This window comes from Diabrotica virgifera, chromosome 6, assembly GCF_917563875.1.
Source record: "Diabrotica virgifera virgifera chromosome 6, PGI_DIABVI_V3a".
In the NCBI taxonomy this organism is placed as follows: Eukaryota; Metazoa; Arthropoda; class Insecta; order Coleoptera; family Chrysomelidae; genus Diabrotica; species Diabrotica virgifera.
The window spans coordinates 230,684,763-230,704,483 of record NC_065448.1 but is presented as its reverse complement, the minus strand read 5'-3'; the positions used below and the strand labels follow the sequence as shown (position 1 = coordinate 230,704,483).

The window sequence follows — 19,721 nt, the reverse complement described above, 5'->3', positions numbered from 1 at the left end:
GCGATTTAAGTATAGGGACGCTACGAAAACTTCAAACCAATGTAGGGATCCTTAAAAGATTTTTAATTATACTTCAAAATTTAAATTCCGTTGCAGGCGGTGGGTTAAATAATATACGTAGAAGTAAAGCAAAGGTTGTATGGAGAAATATAGTATCAATTTTTCAAAGTAGAGTACAAACAGGAATAATTATTAACAAAGAGCATAAAGATATTTTACAGTTTTTTGCCGATGCTTTTAAACTATTTCAAAAGAAAATTGAATACAACTTAAAAAGAATGGGCATGTTAAAAGTAAATACTACATTTTGTGGGGAATTTGTCAAAAAAGCTGAGGAGGTGGAAAATTTAGAAAGAAAATATTTTAATACTAAAAATGAAGTTATTGATGTGACTACCGATTTAAATTATTGGTTTGAAGTTTACGTTAAAAATATTGTTTTGACCGATTTATCTGAATTTGAGGAATCTCAGAGTGGTTGGGCACTGAATCAAATTATATCTTTAGAAATAAACATTAATAAATTTGAAATGGCTAAAGGAGCCTCATCGTATATTCAATTGCATCCTAAAGTTACCAAAAAACGAGCTTGTATCAATGTTAAGAATAACGACCAGGCTTGTTTTGCTTGGGCCATTGTATCAGCCCTATATTCAGTTAACATAAACACTAACAAAACTACTTCATATCCTCATTACACCACTGTCCTTAATTTAAAAGGTCTTACATTTCCAGTAACTCTAAATCAAATTTCCCTCTTTGAAAAAAATAATGAAAATATTTCCGTTAATGTTTTCGAGTTAAATGTTAAAGATGAGCTTTTCAATTTTTCGGTACTTCCTGTGAGATTAACTAAACAAAAACGGGAAAAACATGTCAATCTGTTGATAGTTCAAAATAAATATTATTTTAATAATGAAGTGGACAACGTCGGACCATGGAGTGGTGGACGTGATGAAGATCTAATACATTTTCACTATATTTGGATAAAAGATTTAGGCAAACTTGTCAAGTCACAACTTTCTAAACACAATGGAAAGAAATATATATGTGACAGATGTCTTAATTATTTTTATACAAAAGAAAAGTTGGATGCTCATATCATCTACTGTGAAAAGATAGATGACTGCAAAATAAGTTTCACCAAAGAACCATATGTCAAATTTAAAAACTTTGTTTACAAAGAAAAATTGCCATTCCTAGTATACGCAGATTTTGAATCACTGCTCGTTCCTCTTCGCGCATCCCACTCAACACCATCAACTACGTCAACGCATCCATATCAAAGACACACAGCGTACAGTGCCGGATTATATTTTAAGTGTAATTATGACGATAATTTTTCATTCTACAAAAGTCATGTGGGTTTGGATTGTATGTCATGGTTTTCACATGAAATTGACAATTTAGCTCAATTTATTCATTCAAAATTAATAAATATTCAACCCATGAACGTTGAAGTAAGTTTAAAAGATGCTACTGAGAGATGTCACATTTGTAATAGAAAATTTTTGGAGAAGGATCGAATTGTAAGAGACCATTGTCATTTGACTGGCAATTTTAGAGGTTTTGCACACAATGGGTGCAATTTAAATTATAAAAAAGCATTTGTGGTTCCAATAGCCTTCCACAATATGAGTGGTTACGACTCGCATTTCATAATAAAGGATTTAGCGAAAATGTACGACATTTCCATTTTACCAGTCAACAAAGAAAAATATATTAGTTTCACAGTTTACCATAAAAAGACAAATATTAGATTGCGGTTCATTGATACTTTTAGATTTATGGGGAGTTCATTAGATAGCTTAGTTTCAACTTTGAAGCCAGAAAATTTTGGAATTTTAAGAAAACAATTTCCAAATTTAGATGATGAAACGTTCAAGTTGTTAACTAAAAAAGGAGTATTCTTTTATGATTATTTAGATAAAATTGAACGGTTGGATGAAACAAAGTTGCCAAATAAAGAAAAATTCTACAATAAACTGAACGATGAGCATATATCAGATTCAAATTATGCTCACGCTAAATTAGTGTGGGAGAAATTTAACATGAAGACTCTTTGGGATTACAGTAATTTATACATGAAGACAGATATACTTCTTTTGGCTGTAGTTTTCGAAACTTTTCGAGACACATGCTTCAAGACATATGGATTAGATCCAGGACACTACTATACCATCCCAGGTTTTACATGGGATGCAATGCTCAAGTATACAGGATGTCACTTGGAAACTATACAAGATGTTGATATGCTTTTATTCTATGAACGAGGTATACGTGGAGGTATATCACAGTGTTGTAACCGGATGGGGGAGGCTAACAACAAATACATGATGAATTACGATCCATCTAAACCTTCTAAATATCTCATGTACCTTGATGTTAACAATCTATATGGTTGGGCGATGAGTGAACCTCTCCCTTATGGAGGTTTCCATTGGGATGATACAAATATCGATGTTATGTCAATACCTGACGATGCAAAAGAGGGATACATTCTTGAAGTTGATCTCTCTTATCCAGAAAACTTACATGACTACCATAAAGATTTACCGTTTTGTGTAGAGCATTGCAAACCTCCTGGTTCCAAACAATCTAAACTCTTGTCCACTCTGTACAATAAAACTAACTACGTTATTCACTACAGGAACCTAAAACAGGCTATATCACATGGATTAGTTCTTACTAAAATTCATAAGGTATTGAGATTCAAGCAAATGACTTGGTTAAAAGGTTACATTGCTCTTAATACACAATTGAGGGCTCAAGCTAAAACAAGCTTTGAGAAAAACTTATACAAGCTCATGAACAACGCTGTATTCGGGAAGACCATGGAGAACCAAAGGAAGCATAGGCTGGTGAAACTAGTAAATAAATGGGAGGGACGCGTAGGTGCTCGAAATTTGATTGCTAGCCCGAAGTTTCATAGTCGCGTTATTTTCGATCAATCATTAATGGCAGTAGAATTAAAGAAAGCTGAAATTATTTTTAATAAACCATTGTATGTTGGAATGGCAATTTTAGAACTTTCTAAAACCTGCATATATGAATTTCATTATGACTATATGTTACAAAAATTCCCATTAAATCAAAATAAATTGCTTTATATTGATACTGATGGATTGATTTATGAAACTGAATGTAATGATATATACGAGGAAATGATTAAGCCTGACATTCATAGATTTGATACAAGCGATTATCCCCCAAATAATCCTTGGAATATTCCTTTAGTAAACAAAAAAGTGCCAGGTCTAATGAAAGATGAGAATAACTCAAAAATCATGACTCACTTCGTTGGTCTTCGTTCAAAGCAATATACATATAAAGTGGCTGGGGAGAAAGATGTTAAAAAGTCGAAAGGGGTTAAGATGAATGTTGTAAAGATGAAAATTAACTTTGATGATTATTTGAATTGTTTGAAAAGTTTTCGTGAAACTGCCGAAACAAAATCACTTTTTTATGCAACACAGCGTTGTATACAATCTAAATTACATGAAGTTTACAGTATTGAGCAAACTAAAATAGCCTTAAACCCTTTTGATGACAAACGGCACTTACTCTCCAACACTTTTGATACGTTGCCCTGGGGCCACTACAGTATAACACATAGGTGAATTCATTTTTCAGATGTGGAAGATGGAAAGTCTACAGAATTTATGCATAAGCTCTATTATCGAAAACATACATGAAATTTCAAAATTTATTAGTAAATCGCCTTTACCATGGGTATTAACGGAGGAAATAGTTCAAAAATTTAGTAAAATTAAATGGATGCAAATTAAAACTAATCCCGTTCCTTATGAACATTTTAAAGTTTGTGACTTTGAGAATCATGATCTAGAATTGAATATTTCACCTGAACTTCGTCAGGCAATTATAGAGTGTCAGGATTTTGAAACTTTTGCACTTAATGACTACTATTGCTTATGGTTTAGGTATTATCAAATACCAAAATATAATTTGCTACTCTGTCGACCATGTTACAGGGTATTTAAAATAATTTTCTCTGAAAAACAAAAATGTCTAAAAGCTAAATCTGATAATTTTCATGTTAGTTGTTTAGCTTCAGACTTACATTTGATATTTAGAAAAAAATCATCCTGGTGTCAAAATGGTTTTTGTGAGGTACTCTTTGAACTAAAGGATAGATATGATTGTGAGGAGGACTTACACAGGAATCGTAATAAAAAAGTAAGATTCTCAGATATTTAAGATGCTAATAAAATTTAAACCTTTTGGTAAAGACGATCTGTATATTTGTATCATTTTCGGTAAACATATTTTGTACGTTTATACCTGTAAAATGTAAAAAAACTTTCTTGTAAAGTAATTACTTACCTTTTAGTTGTATTGATCATAATCACAAAACGTTACTTCGATTAAACGAATACGATTTGCGATTACGATTATCGATTACTAATAACGAATAAAAGACTTTTTTGTAAAATATGCTTTATTTTTATTTACCTTTTCCCCATACAAAATCCCCAGATCCCCAGATCCCCAGATCCCATTGATGATGGACCCCCAGACATTAATTATTCATAAAATAAATTTACTTTAGATAATAAGGATTTCAGTTGTTTTATTAATCCATTATCAGGACAAGGGATCCCCAACATATTCCAATTAAAAGTACCTTTTTCAATGACACTTCTTGTAAATTCATTAAACTTGTAATAGACGTTGTGCTTTAAGAAATATATATGTCCATCGATGTAATTAAATGCTGATGTAATATCATTTGGTATTCCTGGAAAAACGTCACTTATGCGTCCTCTTGAGATAATGTCTTTATCATTAAATTCAATAAATGAACCATCAAAACAAACAAATTTTTTTCCTGAATTTGTTTGGAATAAACCGTTAATACTTCTTGCGTTATTGATTTCAGGTACCATGTTATCTGTATGAATTCTTAAGCTAGGAAATGCTGCTGCATATATACGATTTCTGCTTACACCAATCATATCTCCATTGGAACTTTGAAAAACATGTGTCACGTTCGTAATTCCCCTTGGAAAGTATCTTATAAATTGTTCAGCATTGGTGGGTATCTTTTCATTATTTAAGTCATATTTCCATACCAGATCCTTACTTACTATATACATTCGGTATGTTGGAAATGATGGAGCATACGCTAAAAATATTAAATCTGGATATTCCAATTCACATACATTCGTTATTATATTTTGCTTTGATTTATTAGTCCTAGCTGCTGTGGTTGTCCTAGATCTTTCTGTTGTAGTTGGTGAACTACTCCTAGGTTGAGTTGGAATAGATGCAGATTTACTTTTATGTCCATATAACTTTTCTAAGCCTCTTTTATCATCATCAGTTATGTGAGAAGGAAAGGTTTCATAAAAGGGATACATTACAGCCTTCTTATCGCTACTGTGTGCTAAACCTAAAGCGTGACCAACTTCATGGAGAAGGACTGCAAAGAAATTTGTTCGACCTTCTGCTGTAGAATTTAAACTGAAATCCCATGTTAGATTGCTATTCATATGAATTTCTATGCACCCAGATGTAGGTGGAAAATAAGAATGTGCTAATATACCACTTGTAAATTTAAAAGGACATTCGTCGTTACCCTGACAATTGTATCGAAAATAGTGCTGTTTTGGAACTACTGTTATAGTTATATCCGGATTTGGATCTGGGATTCTCAGATAAGTAAACTTAAATTTTGATGCTTCTTCCCATATTTCAAATACTCTTTTAGTGACTGTCAAAGCTTGAGGGGTTGCTTGTGGAAAATACCATTTTATATCAAATTTTTTCCATGCTGATTTTACAGCGTAAGCATTGTCTCCTTGTGTACATCGTGGTTTCTGCATTAACTCCATCGTTTCTTTATTTAATTTCCCATCTACCGGTAAATTATATCTTTCTTGAAACTGTTCTAGTGTTTCAGTAATATCAGTACTGGCAGTTTCACTTGTGGTGATGTAACCATATTGTTCTAGCCATGACACTGCATTTGTCTCAGTAAAATTTCCACCTAAGCAAAAACTTATGCTGGTTGCGATGAGCAGAACAACTTTATTGATATGCATCTCGAATGATACTAGTTCAAATAAGAAAACATCACTGTGATATAAATAAACCCCACCAGCCAATACTCCTCTTGTAATTTATTTTCATGAAATAAAACAACAGAGATATATTTTACAAGCTTTATTAAATTCTTTCAAGATCATTAGCGATCCTATTTTTACAGAAAAATATAAGTTGCCCTAACGCTATATGTTGTAAAGTATTTCCTTCCTGTGTAAATGTATACAATTTTTGAATTGCGTCTGAAAACGTATAATTATGACTACTAAAACTATTTCGAACAATATTAAGCGTATTATAATAATAATGTGGAAATTCAATAGTCTCTAGCATGGACATATACGGTGTTAAAAGTTCACTATTTGCTTCCACAAGGGTGTTCACTTGCACTTCTGAGAGACAAAAGTTAATGCCGTGCTTGATTATTTCGAGGAATTTCATGCTGTTGTAGGTTATTTGTCGAATTATGCAATATTCACCACACTGAATTTCAACAGGATCATCAGAGACGGTCACGTTTTCGTGGAAAAACTTTTCTTATTGAGTTGGGTAATTAATTGTTCCCATTCATAGGCACTGAAAGATATTTTCTGCCATGGCGATTTCCACATAATTACAGCTGGAGTATATGTTCTGGCTGGACTTAGACCACAACCAAGTTGGTATGATCCATTTAACAACTGTGTGTACAGCAGATAATGGGACTCGTTCTTAGCTGCTTCTTCATACTTCTCTAGAAGAGCATCCAGCTCATGATCGTAGTCTTCACATACAGTTGATGTTTCAGATGATGGTGAAAGGGTGACATCATACTCGCTGCCGCTTGAGTATTCAGTATCTTGGGAATACATTTTTACTAGCTAACTGACTGCAACACACTGAGAACGAAAAACGTGTTTCTGCTAATTTTTCAGAATTCCCCCCACCTTTTTAGATGACAGCATCATTATCGATCCAACTATTATGTTTTACATCAAGGCCAAGCCATTTGACGTACATTTTTTTACCTTTACGACGTAAAACTTTTTCAACTAAGTAAATATCAGGATTGGCTGTTTTCTGTAACTCTTCATCGTAAAAGGCTCCTTTGATCGGTGCACCTTGCATGTCTTCGAGCATGTACGTTGCAGGGTTGGTAATATTGATTTTGGTAACTTTGAATAATTCTGTTGTCCAACTTGGAACATATCCCTTGTCGAATAACATTTTGGTTTTGCTGATGCGTACAATATCGCCGACTTTAAATTTTCGGGGACCTGCGATTTTTAAATGCGTAAATTTGTTTTTTAAAATCTCCTTTTCATTGGTTTTGTTCACTTGTGATGGTTTGTACCCCGTTTTTGAATGCTTTGTATTGTTGTATTCAGCCGTAACTGTGGGCAATATGTCAATCCACTTGTAAGTACCGTGTAAGCTGAAATACTTGTAAAGTTTGGATTTCAACGTTCTAATGACGCGTTCAGCCATGGCTGCTTTCATGGTAGTGAAAACAGAATAGTGATTTATTTTATGTTTTTTCATTAAATTTTGAAACTTGTTATTGTAAAATTCAGTTCCCTGATCCGACTGCAGATTTTTCGGTGTTCGTTTGCTGTGTGCGAGGATATCCGAAAATGCTCGAGTCAGCTCCTCACCCGTCTTTGTCTTTAATGGACGAGTCCACAGATATTTCGAAAAACAATCAATAACAACTAAAATTAATTTAAAATTTCTATTGTTATGAGAATGAGGTCGCATTTCAGCCAAGTCCATCTGCCATAAATCGTCTAAGCCTTTGACTATTGTACGTCGTCTTGGATAATTTTTTCGAGCAGGTTTGTGTAGCTCGTTAACTAGTTGGACCTTTTCCATGGACGACGCCATTTCTACTTTCTAAAGCTTTAACTCTTTGGAGTAAAGGGTGTAAATATGTGTTAAATATAGCAAGTGTATCTTGGATTTCTTTTACTGCTGAAGATAAACGTTCATCCAACTCATACAAAGTCTTTGACAGCTCTGATACTCTACTATCTAGTAAAGATCTCATATCTGATTCATATCGAATGCTTTTCTGCCATTGCTCAAGATCATGAATCCTATTATCATTTATGGTTTGTAGATTTACCTGTAACTCGCTTAGTAATTTATTATGTTTTCTGCCTTTCACCTTTTTTGCATCAGACATCTTCACTCTACCTAAACTGTTTACGTTCTAACGCAATATTCTTTGTACAATAGGTTTTATGCAACTCGTCCATCAATTGACTCTTTAGACAATTTTATTATTTTCGACGTATTCTTCTACTACCTTAAGACGATTTTCTAAATCATGTGAATTAAGATCCGTTGTTTTAATCTTTTTTTCCATTTCCAACGATTTCAACATATTTTGTGCGCTTTGGTGAGCAGCATCTGTAACGTTCTTATTCATTTCACGTTTAAATAAATCTAGGTCATTTCTAAACTCGTGTACTTGTTTCGACAAATCGGATATTTTTGCAGCATTCACTTTGTTCTCATCAAGCAACAAATTAATTTTTTTATTAGAATCACTTTCTACTTTACTTATGGTGTCTGAGATTTTTTGTTCAAGTTGAACATGTTTTGCATTATATTCTTTGCGCAACAAATTAAACTCTTTTCTTACAAAAGACTTGACATGAACAATGCGACTATCTACGAATTTCTTGTTGGAAAGATCTGTATCAGCTACAGGAGGATTCCGTTGCATATCCTTCTTTACTGCATGTATTTGGTTTTGTACATCCAAAATAGATTGTTTTAAGCCTTCACGTAGCTTTTTAACAGCTTGTTCATTAGAACGATAATGATGGCGACCAAACTTGTCAACATTCATATTGGAAATGATGCTACAATAATCTGATCTAACGTTAATATATAATATCTGCTTCACGTAATTCGTTGATAATGGCAACAATTTCGTTATTGAGGGATGCGGTGTTTCCTGCTTTTTGCTCAGCCATCAACAATTTGAGGCGCTCACAAAGTTCGTTTGGGTCATCCCAATACACATATTGCACATGATCATCGCTGTCTTCCCAATGTGTCGGTATTCCTGAGCCAACCTCCTCCCTACCAGATACTGTATTACGACGAAATGATTTATTCAGGTCAGGTTTAAGAAGTGATTTATTAAGATTAGGTTTAATAATTTCATTCCACTTATAGGTTTTGGTTCCCTTTAGTGTACCATTCAGTTTTTTATGAGCATTGGTTAATTCCAGCAATGTAATATATCGTTTCACATCGTCCTCAGTGTAATAATCAGGTTCTTTGTAAAATATTAATTCATATAGCCCGCGAGTTCCAACAACATAGTCTCCTTTCGCCACAATCCAACCATTATGGGCGAAATCAATAACAGTTTTTCCAAGTTTCCATTTAGAGGTTACGGGATCATGAGTAGGACCGTATACTCTATCTATTTTATCTGAATACTGCCAATGGTCTTTCACATAAGGATGAATTAGATGATGGTATTTTTCTAGGTAATCTTGAAATTCTTGTTCGGATACCTTATCTTGCGATTGGTTTGTTTCTATGCTATCTTCGTATTCTTCATCGGATTTATCGCTGTTTTCAAATACCTCTTCATCGCTGATAAATGATGTATTTTTTATGGTGCTAATATCTTCTTTTTTAATTTCTTCTTCTTTTTCCATTGGTTCTTCTTTTTTAATCGACTCCGTTTTAACGTTAGCATTGTATTGCGATGTTTTTAGAACACTGGTTATGGGTTTAAACATTTTTTTCAAAGTTTCATCCTCCTCCGATTTACCTAGTTTTAACGCTAAATACTTTTTGCGAATAGCTCTAGCTAATTCCGCAACTTTGCGCTTGCGTAGAAGCACTTGTTTGTCCAACATGCTTTTATATAATGCAGGTGTCTCAGCCACGTCTAAACTTTTATAAACTTGTCGAAACCTTTACGATAGCGTCCGTTAGAAATATCAAAATCCTTAACAATAACAAATGTACCATACTTGTCCTTCCAACATTCAGAACAAAATTGTTTAAATTGCTCAAATGTCATGTCAGGAGAGACGTGATCGTCAAAGACGTGTTTTAAATTGAGCTCATCCTGTTTAAACAATACAATAAGGTTAGCATTATCACGTAGGAGTTGTTTGCCTGCTCGACTGTAGGATTGACATAGGTATGCACAATCGATATTTTTATGTCTCCCCATACAGTAATATTCACGTATTGTTTGTTGCGGATCCGTTGATACATCATCAAATATGAATACAGAATTTGGTTTGGCTTTACCAGGACTTATTACGGCATCATTATCTTTATATGGGAAATAGCCCACCTCCTTCACAGATGCTAACACTTCCTTCAAAAATTGATACTTGGGTTGAAACAACGATTTTGAATAAACGTAAACATTTTGAAATTTAGCGCCATTCGGGTCAAACAATAATGCCAACATAGCATTAGTCTTTCCACATCCGCTTGGGCCGCATATGATAGCACGAAAAGAATGTGGTAGCAATGCACCATGTTTACTGGTTCTTGTCACGTTATCGACAAAATCTAAGTTTTCCACTGCTAGTGTCTTGTCTTGTTGAACAACCTTCATCTTGTGATCGAGATGAATTTTATGCACTTGGTTATATAAAAAGCAATTTTGTGTGAAACGATTCATTTCAATGTTGGTTGTTCAAGGTGAAGGAGTTTTAAATTCTATAATCAATAGTCTACCATTTGAATTGCACGCTCCTGGCTACCACTATCTAGGACCTGGAACTAAATTACAGAAACGTCTAGCACGAGGAGATCCTGGGATAAATCCATTAGATCAGGCTGCGAGAGATCACGATATAGCATACTCTCAAAGTAATTCCTTAAAAGATCGACATAAAGCAGATTGGGTGTTGGAAAATAAAGCGTGGGAACGAGTTAAAGCAAAAGACGCATCTTTGGGTGAAAAAACCACTGCCTGGTTAACTACTACAGCGATGAAAGCCAAACGAAAACTAGGTATGGGTGTGAAACGTGGTAAAGGCGTTAGATCATTTAAGCGACACGTGCTGCAACCAATTATCAGAAGATTGAAACGTACTCCTCCAGCACCAAATCTGCGTAAATCAGCCCTACTTGCACTTGCAGCAGCTAGAACGGCCGTTAAAAACGTAGGTGGGAAAAAAAATGTGCGGGTTCCAAGAATTATTCCATTTGAACCAAAATCAGGTGGTATTTTACCTTTAATCCCTATCTTTGCAGGCTTATCAGCTCTCGGCTCTTTAGCGGGGGGTGCGAGTGCCATTGCCAAGACAGTAATCGACTCAAAGAATGCTCAAAAGAAACTGGAAGAAGATAAACGTCATAATAAAGCAATGGAACATCTAGGCAAAGGTTTATACCTACGAAAAAACGCTAAAGGTGGCTTTGGATTATACTTGAAGAAGTCAAAAAACTCCCGCTGAAGCTACCTAATAGACCTCTAACCAATGTGGACTTGAATAAATTTGCTAAACAATTAAAAATTTCAAATTTTCGTGGAGTTTTTATGCGGGACAATTTACCTCAAGCCCCCCGTAAACACGAATGTGCTATTATTAATCTTGATATTTCCAAGAACCCTGGTACACATTGGGTAGCTTACCGAAAGATAAATAACAACATAGAATACTTTGATTCATATGGTTGCTTGAAGCCACCGCGGGAACTAGCATCATATTTGAGTGGTGGACGAATTTTCTATAATAACGACGCATACCAAACTTATAACCAAATTAACTGTGGACATTTATGCTTAAAGTTTCTCTACAATGGAACCATCTAACGACATCTTGAGGCGTGCCACATGCATTTTTATGGAAAATATAACGAGCGGTGTTTGGTATAAACTACCCCACGATATTCGTCTCGCACTAGGAGATCATTTACCTTGCAAGAAAGATCATAATAAACATGAATGGGGTGATGTTTGCGGCAATATGAAATCTACATGTGTATTGTGCGGTGTCTATGAGAGCGGTATCTATAAGCAAAATGTAAATAAGACAAAACCATGTAACAGTATAATAAGAAAAATAAAGAAATTTTTACCATAATATATTGATATTTAACTTACTACACCCTATATTAAGTATCAGTCATGTCTCGATTGTTAACCTTGACAAGTACTACAAACGAATTTTCGTTTACTCCTCAAGTGCCTCTTGTACTTGATCCACTTCAGCAGTATTATGTAGCAGTGTTGGGATTTCATACATTTAATTCCATCCCAAACATCGATGGTGAAAAATTTTATTTCTATGAGCAAAATGACCGTAAAAAGTTGCGTCATATCGACATTCCATCCGGATGTTATGAAATTACCTATATCGAAGCGTACATTCGAAGTGCATTACACACTAAATACAATTCAGTTCAGCAGTTCACTTTAAGACCGAACAACAATACGCTTAAATGTGAAATTTTCTGTCAAGAGCATACCATTACTTTCGAGAAAAATGATAGTCTTGGTAAATTATTGGGTTTCTCCTCAAATAGAATATTGGCGCCAGGTACACTGCATTCTTCAGATCAACCTGTAAACATTATAAAAGTATCGAGTCTACTTTTTGAATGCAACATTACCGAAGGAGCCTTCTACGAGGACAGACCTGCGCACACTATTCTACATTTTCCACTTAGTGTTGATCCAGGGTTTGCTATTGATGAACGTCCTCATAACCCTATATACATACCAGTAAGCAGCAGCATACGTGAAATTACCAAAATTACCGTTAGTGTAGTCGATCAAGAATTAAGACCAGTCAACTTTAGAGGAGAGAAAAGTACTCTGCATTTGGATTTTAAGGAACGATAGATGGGTTTAGATATAAAACACAACTCTACACATCCATATTCATTAGTCTCACACGGATCCTACATGGGACGTGACGTGTCTGCTGACAATAAAGTTTTTCTTGTTTCCATTGGATTACGGCTGAAGAATGCCAAAACGCCACTATATTCGACGCCAGGTTCATCAGCAGGAACCACATATTTTCGATCTTTACCAAAAACCTCGGTTCGACGATACTATTAGAAAAGAAGAATTTCGTACATATACACCTTACATCAAGTCATTTAATAATAGTGATGTTGTCGAGTTTATCATAAATCAATCAGATGCATTTTTTGCGATACACGACACACTTTTAGAAATTAAAGGAAGTATCAAGAAAGCTGGTAATGGAACTGTTTCTCTTGCACCGAATGCTGGATCCTTCTTGTTTGATACCTGTACATACATCCAAAGTTCACATGACATGGAAATAGTTCGAGATCCAGGTGTAGTCAGCACTATTCGCAGTTTGTTGTGTTATACACCTGAAGATTCCAAATTTCTCAGTACTGCAGGATGGAACTATCCGAATTATCCACATTTAACAGGGGACGCCTTTAGTTTACTGATTCCAATCAAACATATTTTCAACATTTTCAACGATTACACTAAATTAACCTATGGTCGTCAAGTGTTTCGCTTTGTTCGAGCGCGTAATGATAAAGATTGCATTGTTGTCCAAGAACCTACTGGTTCCACGACGGTAACAACAGTATCATTAACCATCGCCAGCATGGAACTCAAGGTCAAACATGTCTTTCCCAATGATGATGTGAAAATCGAATTAATGACTCCGATTAAGAATAATACACCGATAACCATACCTTTCCGTAAATGGGAGCTCAATGAACTACCTTCACTTACGGCAGGATCTCGACGAGAGATATGGAGTGTAAAGACAACTTCAGCTGTTGAACGTCCACGCTACGTTATTGTAGCTTTTCAAACTTCTAAACGAGATGATATTCACGCTGATCCGACGCTATTCGATCACATTAGAATGTCCAGCGTACGAGTGGTTATTAATGGTGACTATTGGCCTAACGAGAGAATGCAATTGGATTTCACAAAAAATGATTACGCTATAGCTCACTACAATTATACTGAATTCTTTCCCAGTTATGCTCGTTCGCTAACAAAACATCCCATCTTAGATTACTCTGCATTTAAAAGATATGCTTTGTTTGTTTTTGACTGTTCCAAGCAGGATGATACATCGTTTAGATCCGGAACTGTCGATGTTAAGTTGGAAATCGAAGCAGATGAAGGTTTTCCAGCAGGTACTCGAGCTTACTGTTTAATTGTTCACGACAGCCTACTCGAATACTTTCCACTAACTGAAGTTGTCAAAAATATAATTTAAATAGGACAATCTACAACTATGTCTTTCAGTATTGATCGCAACATCATGAGGATCGCATTAGTTGACATACAAGGATTCACCGTAGATGGGTGGTTTGTACCCAAAGAGCTTACCATTGAAATTGGCCATAAACGATGCCATTACATATTTACGTCTCCACAACCGTTTGCTACATTGAGTAATAAAGATAAGAAGACTGTATCTTACTTGGAGAGACACCTGCACGGTCTTCGGTATTCCAATGGGGATGTTGAATATTCAAAAATAAATGAAATACTAGAATCTAAGTTGTTGTATGCAGCTGATTACATCTACGTTCGCGGCGAACAAAAAGTGGAATTTTTACAAAAGAAATGTCATATTTTTGGAGTTTTTCCCACCATTATTGATGTTTGTAAATTTGATGATACACCCCTTGATACTGGAAACTTTATTCAGAATGCCAATCCTTGTCACACAACTGGACTATTTTCCTGCACCGAGAGAAATGTGGATCACCTCCGCCAATGGTTTTGTGAAAAAATATTACCTATGTAAATTAGGTTTTTGAATAAAAGATTAAAAGTATTGTTTTAGTTTTATTTAAAAAAACACTGCCTTCCTTTTTTACATATTTATTTTAATGCAAGATGATTCACATTTGCGACTTACAAAAAATTTTATAATGATATTAACAGCTAGAAATACATTTATTACTAATATTATTGTTAACAGTATAATCGATGAACCATATTGGACGATGTCATCATCATTATTAGTTTTGCTCCATTTTGAATCACTTTCAGTGTTATTTGGGGATATTAACTTGATCTTGTAGAATGCTCCTCCCGACTTTGGTATCGTTTTGAAAAATACTGGAAGCTGGCCATAATTCACCACTTCATGATCCATTAGAGTCCATTCAGTTCGATTACAATCAGTTTTTACATCGTTAAAACATATCGCTATGTTCTTAACATTGTTTGGAACGTTTGTATAAAGGACATTGTTAACAATAGCTGTGAGAATGATAAACGATGCCGTTAATTGAGACATCTTGCTGGTTGAATTCTTTTTAATGGGTATTGTGTTTTTGGTAGTTTTCTTGTAGACAAATGAAACTCTGCAAATCGTTTTTCAATTGCGGTTCTATCTTCGTACCACTGTATATCCGCTTTCAACTTTTGTATTTTTTCACAAAACTCTACCAATCTACACTGCACGGAAGACATTGATGAAATGAAGCATCTTTTACTTAAACTAATATATAAATATACATATATATTAATTTTATATTTGTTTGAAATTTTCCTTAGTCCTGACCTGTTCCTAATAAAATATTTATGTGTTAAATAGTATGTGCATCTTAATTGGAATTTCCTATTAGCAAGCGTCATTATATTTTCTGCATCTGTTTATTACTAATTATACAATAAACGCAATCGTGGGAACGACATAATATTTATAGAATTTGCTACCATATTGCGTCAGCGTATTTTCCCACATTGCAAGCCTCGTGAACATAAGTTTTAATTACATCCTTTAGTAATTTGCAAACCATTGGAATGTGGATGTATCCGGTTCACTCGTGGGAACGACATATAATATTTATAGTTGGTGCATTAACGTATGACATCATTGGAATGTGGATGTATCCGGTTCACTCGTGGGAACGACATATAATATTTATAGTTGGTGCATTAACGTATGACATCATTGGAATGTGGATGTATCCGGTTCACTCGTGGGAACGACATATAATATTTATAGTTACTGTCAGCGTATTTCCCGCGGTTCACTCATTTCGCCACACGTGCATTAACGTATGACATCATTGGAATGTGGATGTATCCGGTTCACTCGTGGGAACGACATATATAGTTGCCGTTGCGTCAGCGTCCACATTGCAATATATTTTTATTACTTGGAGGTACTCACGTATTTTTCTTTGAATTCTAAAAGCACATTGTAGAATGCAGGCGGGGTGCATTCGTTTGTATGAAATTATAATACTAAAAAATCGTTGCTTTTTGCCGACACCGTATCTACATTGCCTAATTTTGTTACATAACGCCATTTTTACCGCCCCCGGAGGCCCCACCCTATGGGATTCTTCTTCAGAGGCCTCAACGCCGCTGGCCGCCAACACGTCTACTTCTCACCCCCTACAGGGTGCGACAGGGTGTACTTCTTAGGGTTCTTTTATAACGATAGGGTTCTTCTTCAGAGGCCCCAACGTCGCTGGCCGCCAACACGTCTACTTCTCACCCCTATGACGACAGGGTGCGACAGGGTGTACTTCTTAGGGTTCTTTTATAACGACAGGGTTCTTCTTCAGAGGCCTCAACGCCGCTGGCCGCCAACACGTCTACTTCTCACCCCCTATGACGACAGGGTGTACTTCTTAACGACAGGGTTCTTTTATAACGACAGGGTGTACTTCTTGCACCAGAGGCTACGGCCTCAACGCCATCCTAGCCATCAAGCTGGCCGCCATCTTGGATCTTGGATCTCAGATTCCCATATCTCTACTACTCGAACTAATTTTTTTAAAGCCGGACCTGATTTTTTTCTAGCTTGAATAAATCAGTTGATTAGGTGGCAATAGTGTAACGATTGACCAAAAAAAAAGAGACACATCGATCTGACCGTTCAAAAATTATGACGAATACAAATTTCTGTCAAAATGCGAAACTCACCCTGTATATTATTAAACAATGGGAGCAGACACTTTTTAATTGTCATTTGGTATTTCCCATAGGGCCTCTATACGAGGTAGGAGTATATAATAAAAGTCCGGTTCTGCTTAATCAAACGGGTGTCCCAATAAGAATGGCTCTCGGCCATATCTCAGGAACCGTTTATAGTAGAGCTTTGAAATAAAAAATTTTATAAGAAAAGTTGCCTCAGGAAAAGCCTGGAAATTATTTTCATAATTGTGGGACCACCGCTAGAGGGCGTAATTGAATATCAAAAATTAAAAAATCTAAATTTTACAAAATTTTCCTAATGAAGGGGCACTGGAAATCCGATCGTCGTATTCTTCATAAAATTGTACGCATATTTGATTTGAGAAGTTTAGGTCTATCTTTGGAAATAAGAGGTGGGAGTGAGTGGGAACCTTGTTATGAAAAACTGGCTGTGAGTTGCTTAATCGAATTTTGCAAACATGGTCTTGTTGAAGACATATCTTTCTCGTCAATGTAAAAGTTATGATTTCGAACCAACTTACTGAGTAATATGCCAGCTAGAAGGCGTTATTTAATTTTTTTCAGAAATCTAGGGTTCCTTGGAAAATATTAAATACAAACATGCATTTTTAATACCACATTACAAAATTAGACAAAATTAGCAACAGAATAGCGAAAACCGCATGTTAATACCTTTTTTCTATCTCGAGATATCTTACAAAACGTGTAAATTTAAAAACATAACTGTTACTGTCACCACAAAACGAAATTCATTAAAAGTAGTGTGCTATGGAAACAGCAAAGAAACATTTTCCAGCTGTCAACGTATATCAGGTCTTTTCAACGCTTCTCATTTGTTTCGAGCCTCGTTCATATCTCGTATATTAATATTATACACATATTATACGGCATATGACAGAGGCTCGAAACAAATGAGAAGCGTTGAAAAGCCATATTACAAAGGAATAAAAACAACTATTTAGTGATGACATAAACGTTCAAATTTTTGCCCATCATTTTCATTGCAAACATTTACTCTTTCAAGAGTAGATTGAACAGCAGTCTCAATTTCTGCTCTCGATATGCTTTGACTGGCGTTTAGTATTCTCTGGATAATGTATTCTAGAGTAGTGCATGATGGGCAACAATTTGAATATTTAGGTCGTCACTAAGTAGTTCTTTTTGTTCTGTGTTATATTTAATTTTAATAGTATTGTTTCTCTTTGTATTGTTGTTTTAATTAATTATATTTTGATACGTTGACATCTGGAAAATGTTATTTTGTTTTTTTTTTTCCACAGCACACTACTTTTCATTAACTTAGTTTACCGGTGATAGTAACAGTTATGTATAGAATTTACACGTTTCTCGAGATATCTTGAGATAGAAAAAAGGTATCGACATGCGGTTTTCGCTATTCTATTGCTAATTTAATCTAATTTTATAAAGTATGATTAAAAATGCATACTTGTATTGAATATTTTCCAAAGAAAACTAGATTTCTTAAAAAAAAATTAAATAACGCCTCCCAGCTGGCTTATTACTTATTAGGATGGTTCAAAATTATCACGCGTACATTGAAGAAAAATATCTGTCTTCAACAAGACCCAGTTTTCAAAATTTTATTCAGCAGAACCGGACTTTCAGCCATTTTTTTATAACAAGGTTCCCACTCACCCCCACCTCTTATTTGCAAAGGTAGAGTTAAACTTGTTAAATCAAATATGCGCAGAATTTGATGAAGAATACAATAATCGGATTTCCAGTGCCCCTTCATTAGGAAAATTTTGTAAAATTCAGCTTTTTTTATTTTTGATATTCAATTACGCCCTCTAGCGGTGGACCCACAATTATGAAAATAATTTCCAGGCTTTTCCTGAGGCAACTTTTGTTATAAAAATTTTTATTTAAAAGCTCTACTATAAACGGTTCCTGAGATATGGCCGAGAGCCATTCTTATTGGGACACCCGGTACAGTTCCTCATGACTCACCCTGTATCTTTGCACATGCATGAGATTATTCACGAGTTACCTTTTATACTAGCTCTGTTTTTACTTACAAAAACTAGTATCGCAAAATTAAACCGTTTGTCCATAGAAACCACAATTAGTTAAACAAGAATAAACAATAGGCATGTCTTGCCATACTTTGTTTCCTATGAATTTTGACCTTTATCATTTTCAGTGACAGTGACATTAGCGCATTTCTTTTGTTTATCTCAATTTATATGTTATATTATGTTTATATTATAAAACTAGCTGACCCGGTGAACTTCGTTGCACCTTAGATAGTGTGTCATAATTAGATAATCTGTCATAATTTTGATTATAGATCAGTTGCTTGAACGTAATGGCTAAAAATCAATTACTCAAAACCAACTGCTCGAAAATGAATTTCTAGACATGAAAATTGATCGAAATGCAATTTCCTCGAATAAAAAAGAAAATTATATGTCCAAATATTTTATGCAAAATTTGTAAGTATGGTCGAATGAAATCCGATAGTTTTAAGGCATTCCAGAAGCCGCTACAGATAAAATGTTTTAACAACTTATTAATCATTCAGAATTAGTCGACACTTATTAAAAGTTAAAATAATTAAGACAATAACTGGACGATAACGATTTAATGAGTGGAAAACAATTAAAAATTATTTTGCATATCATATTTGAGACAGTATTTGGTTGAAAAATCTCATTTTTGCTGGCCAAAAATATATTAATTTGTCTGGACTAAATTACAGATCTGTTTATCTTAAAAGGGATATGATACTATCAAC

General features: G+C 34.8%; 3 protein-coding genes across 3 annotated transcripts; 2 read left to right on the top strand and 1 right to left on the bottom strand.

Moving 5' to 3' along the window:
• The first annotated feature begins 278 nt into the window (after positions 1-278).
• LOC126886320 (uncharacterized) lies at positions 279-3,620 on the top strand. Its single transcript, XM_050653194.1, has one exon. The coding sequence runs from the start codon at positions 279-281 to the stop codon at positions 3,618-3,620; it is 3,342 nt and encodes a 1,113-aa protein (XP_050509151.1).
• A 924-nt stretch (positions 3,621-4,544) lies between these two features.
• Positions 4,545-6,065, bottom strand: LOC114342935 (matrix metalloproteinase-18-like). The gene has a single exon (XM_028293740.2). It carries the CDS (start codon positions 6,063-6,065, stop codon positions 4,545-4,547), a length of 1,521 nt encoding a protein of 506 aa, XP_028149541.1.
• A 6,951-nt stretch (positions 6,066-13,016) lies between these two features.
• On the top strand, positions 13,017-14,273 carry LOC126886319 (uncharacterized). Its single transcript, XM_050653193.1, has one exon. It carries the CDS (start codon positions 13,017-13,019, stop codon positions 14,271-14,273), a length of 1,257 nt encoding a protein of 418 aa, XP_050509150.1.
• Positions 14,274-19,721: the final 5,448 nt, after the last annotated feature.

Bases quoted from the DNA above. Each gene is read 5' to 3' on its own strand.
- LOC126886320 (XM_050653194.1), top strand. From the start codon at position 279: ATGGGCATGTTAAAAGTAAATACTACATTTTGTGGGGAATTTGTCAAA.
- LOC114342935 (XM_028293740.2), bottom strand. From the start codon at position 6,065: ATGCATATCAATAAAGTTGTTCTGCTCATCGCAACCAGCATAAGTTTT.
- LOC126886319 (XM_050653193.1), top strand. From the start codon at position 13,017: ATGCCAAAACGCCACTATATTCGACGCCAGGTTCATCAGCAGGAACCA.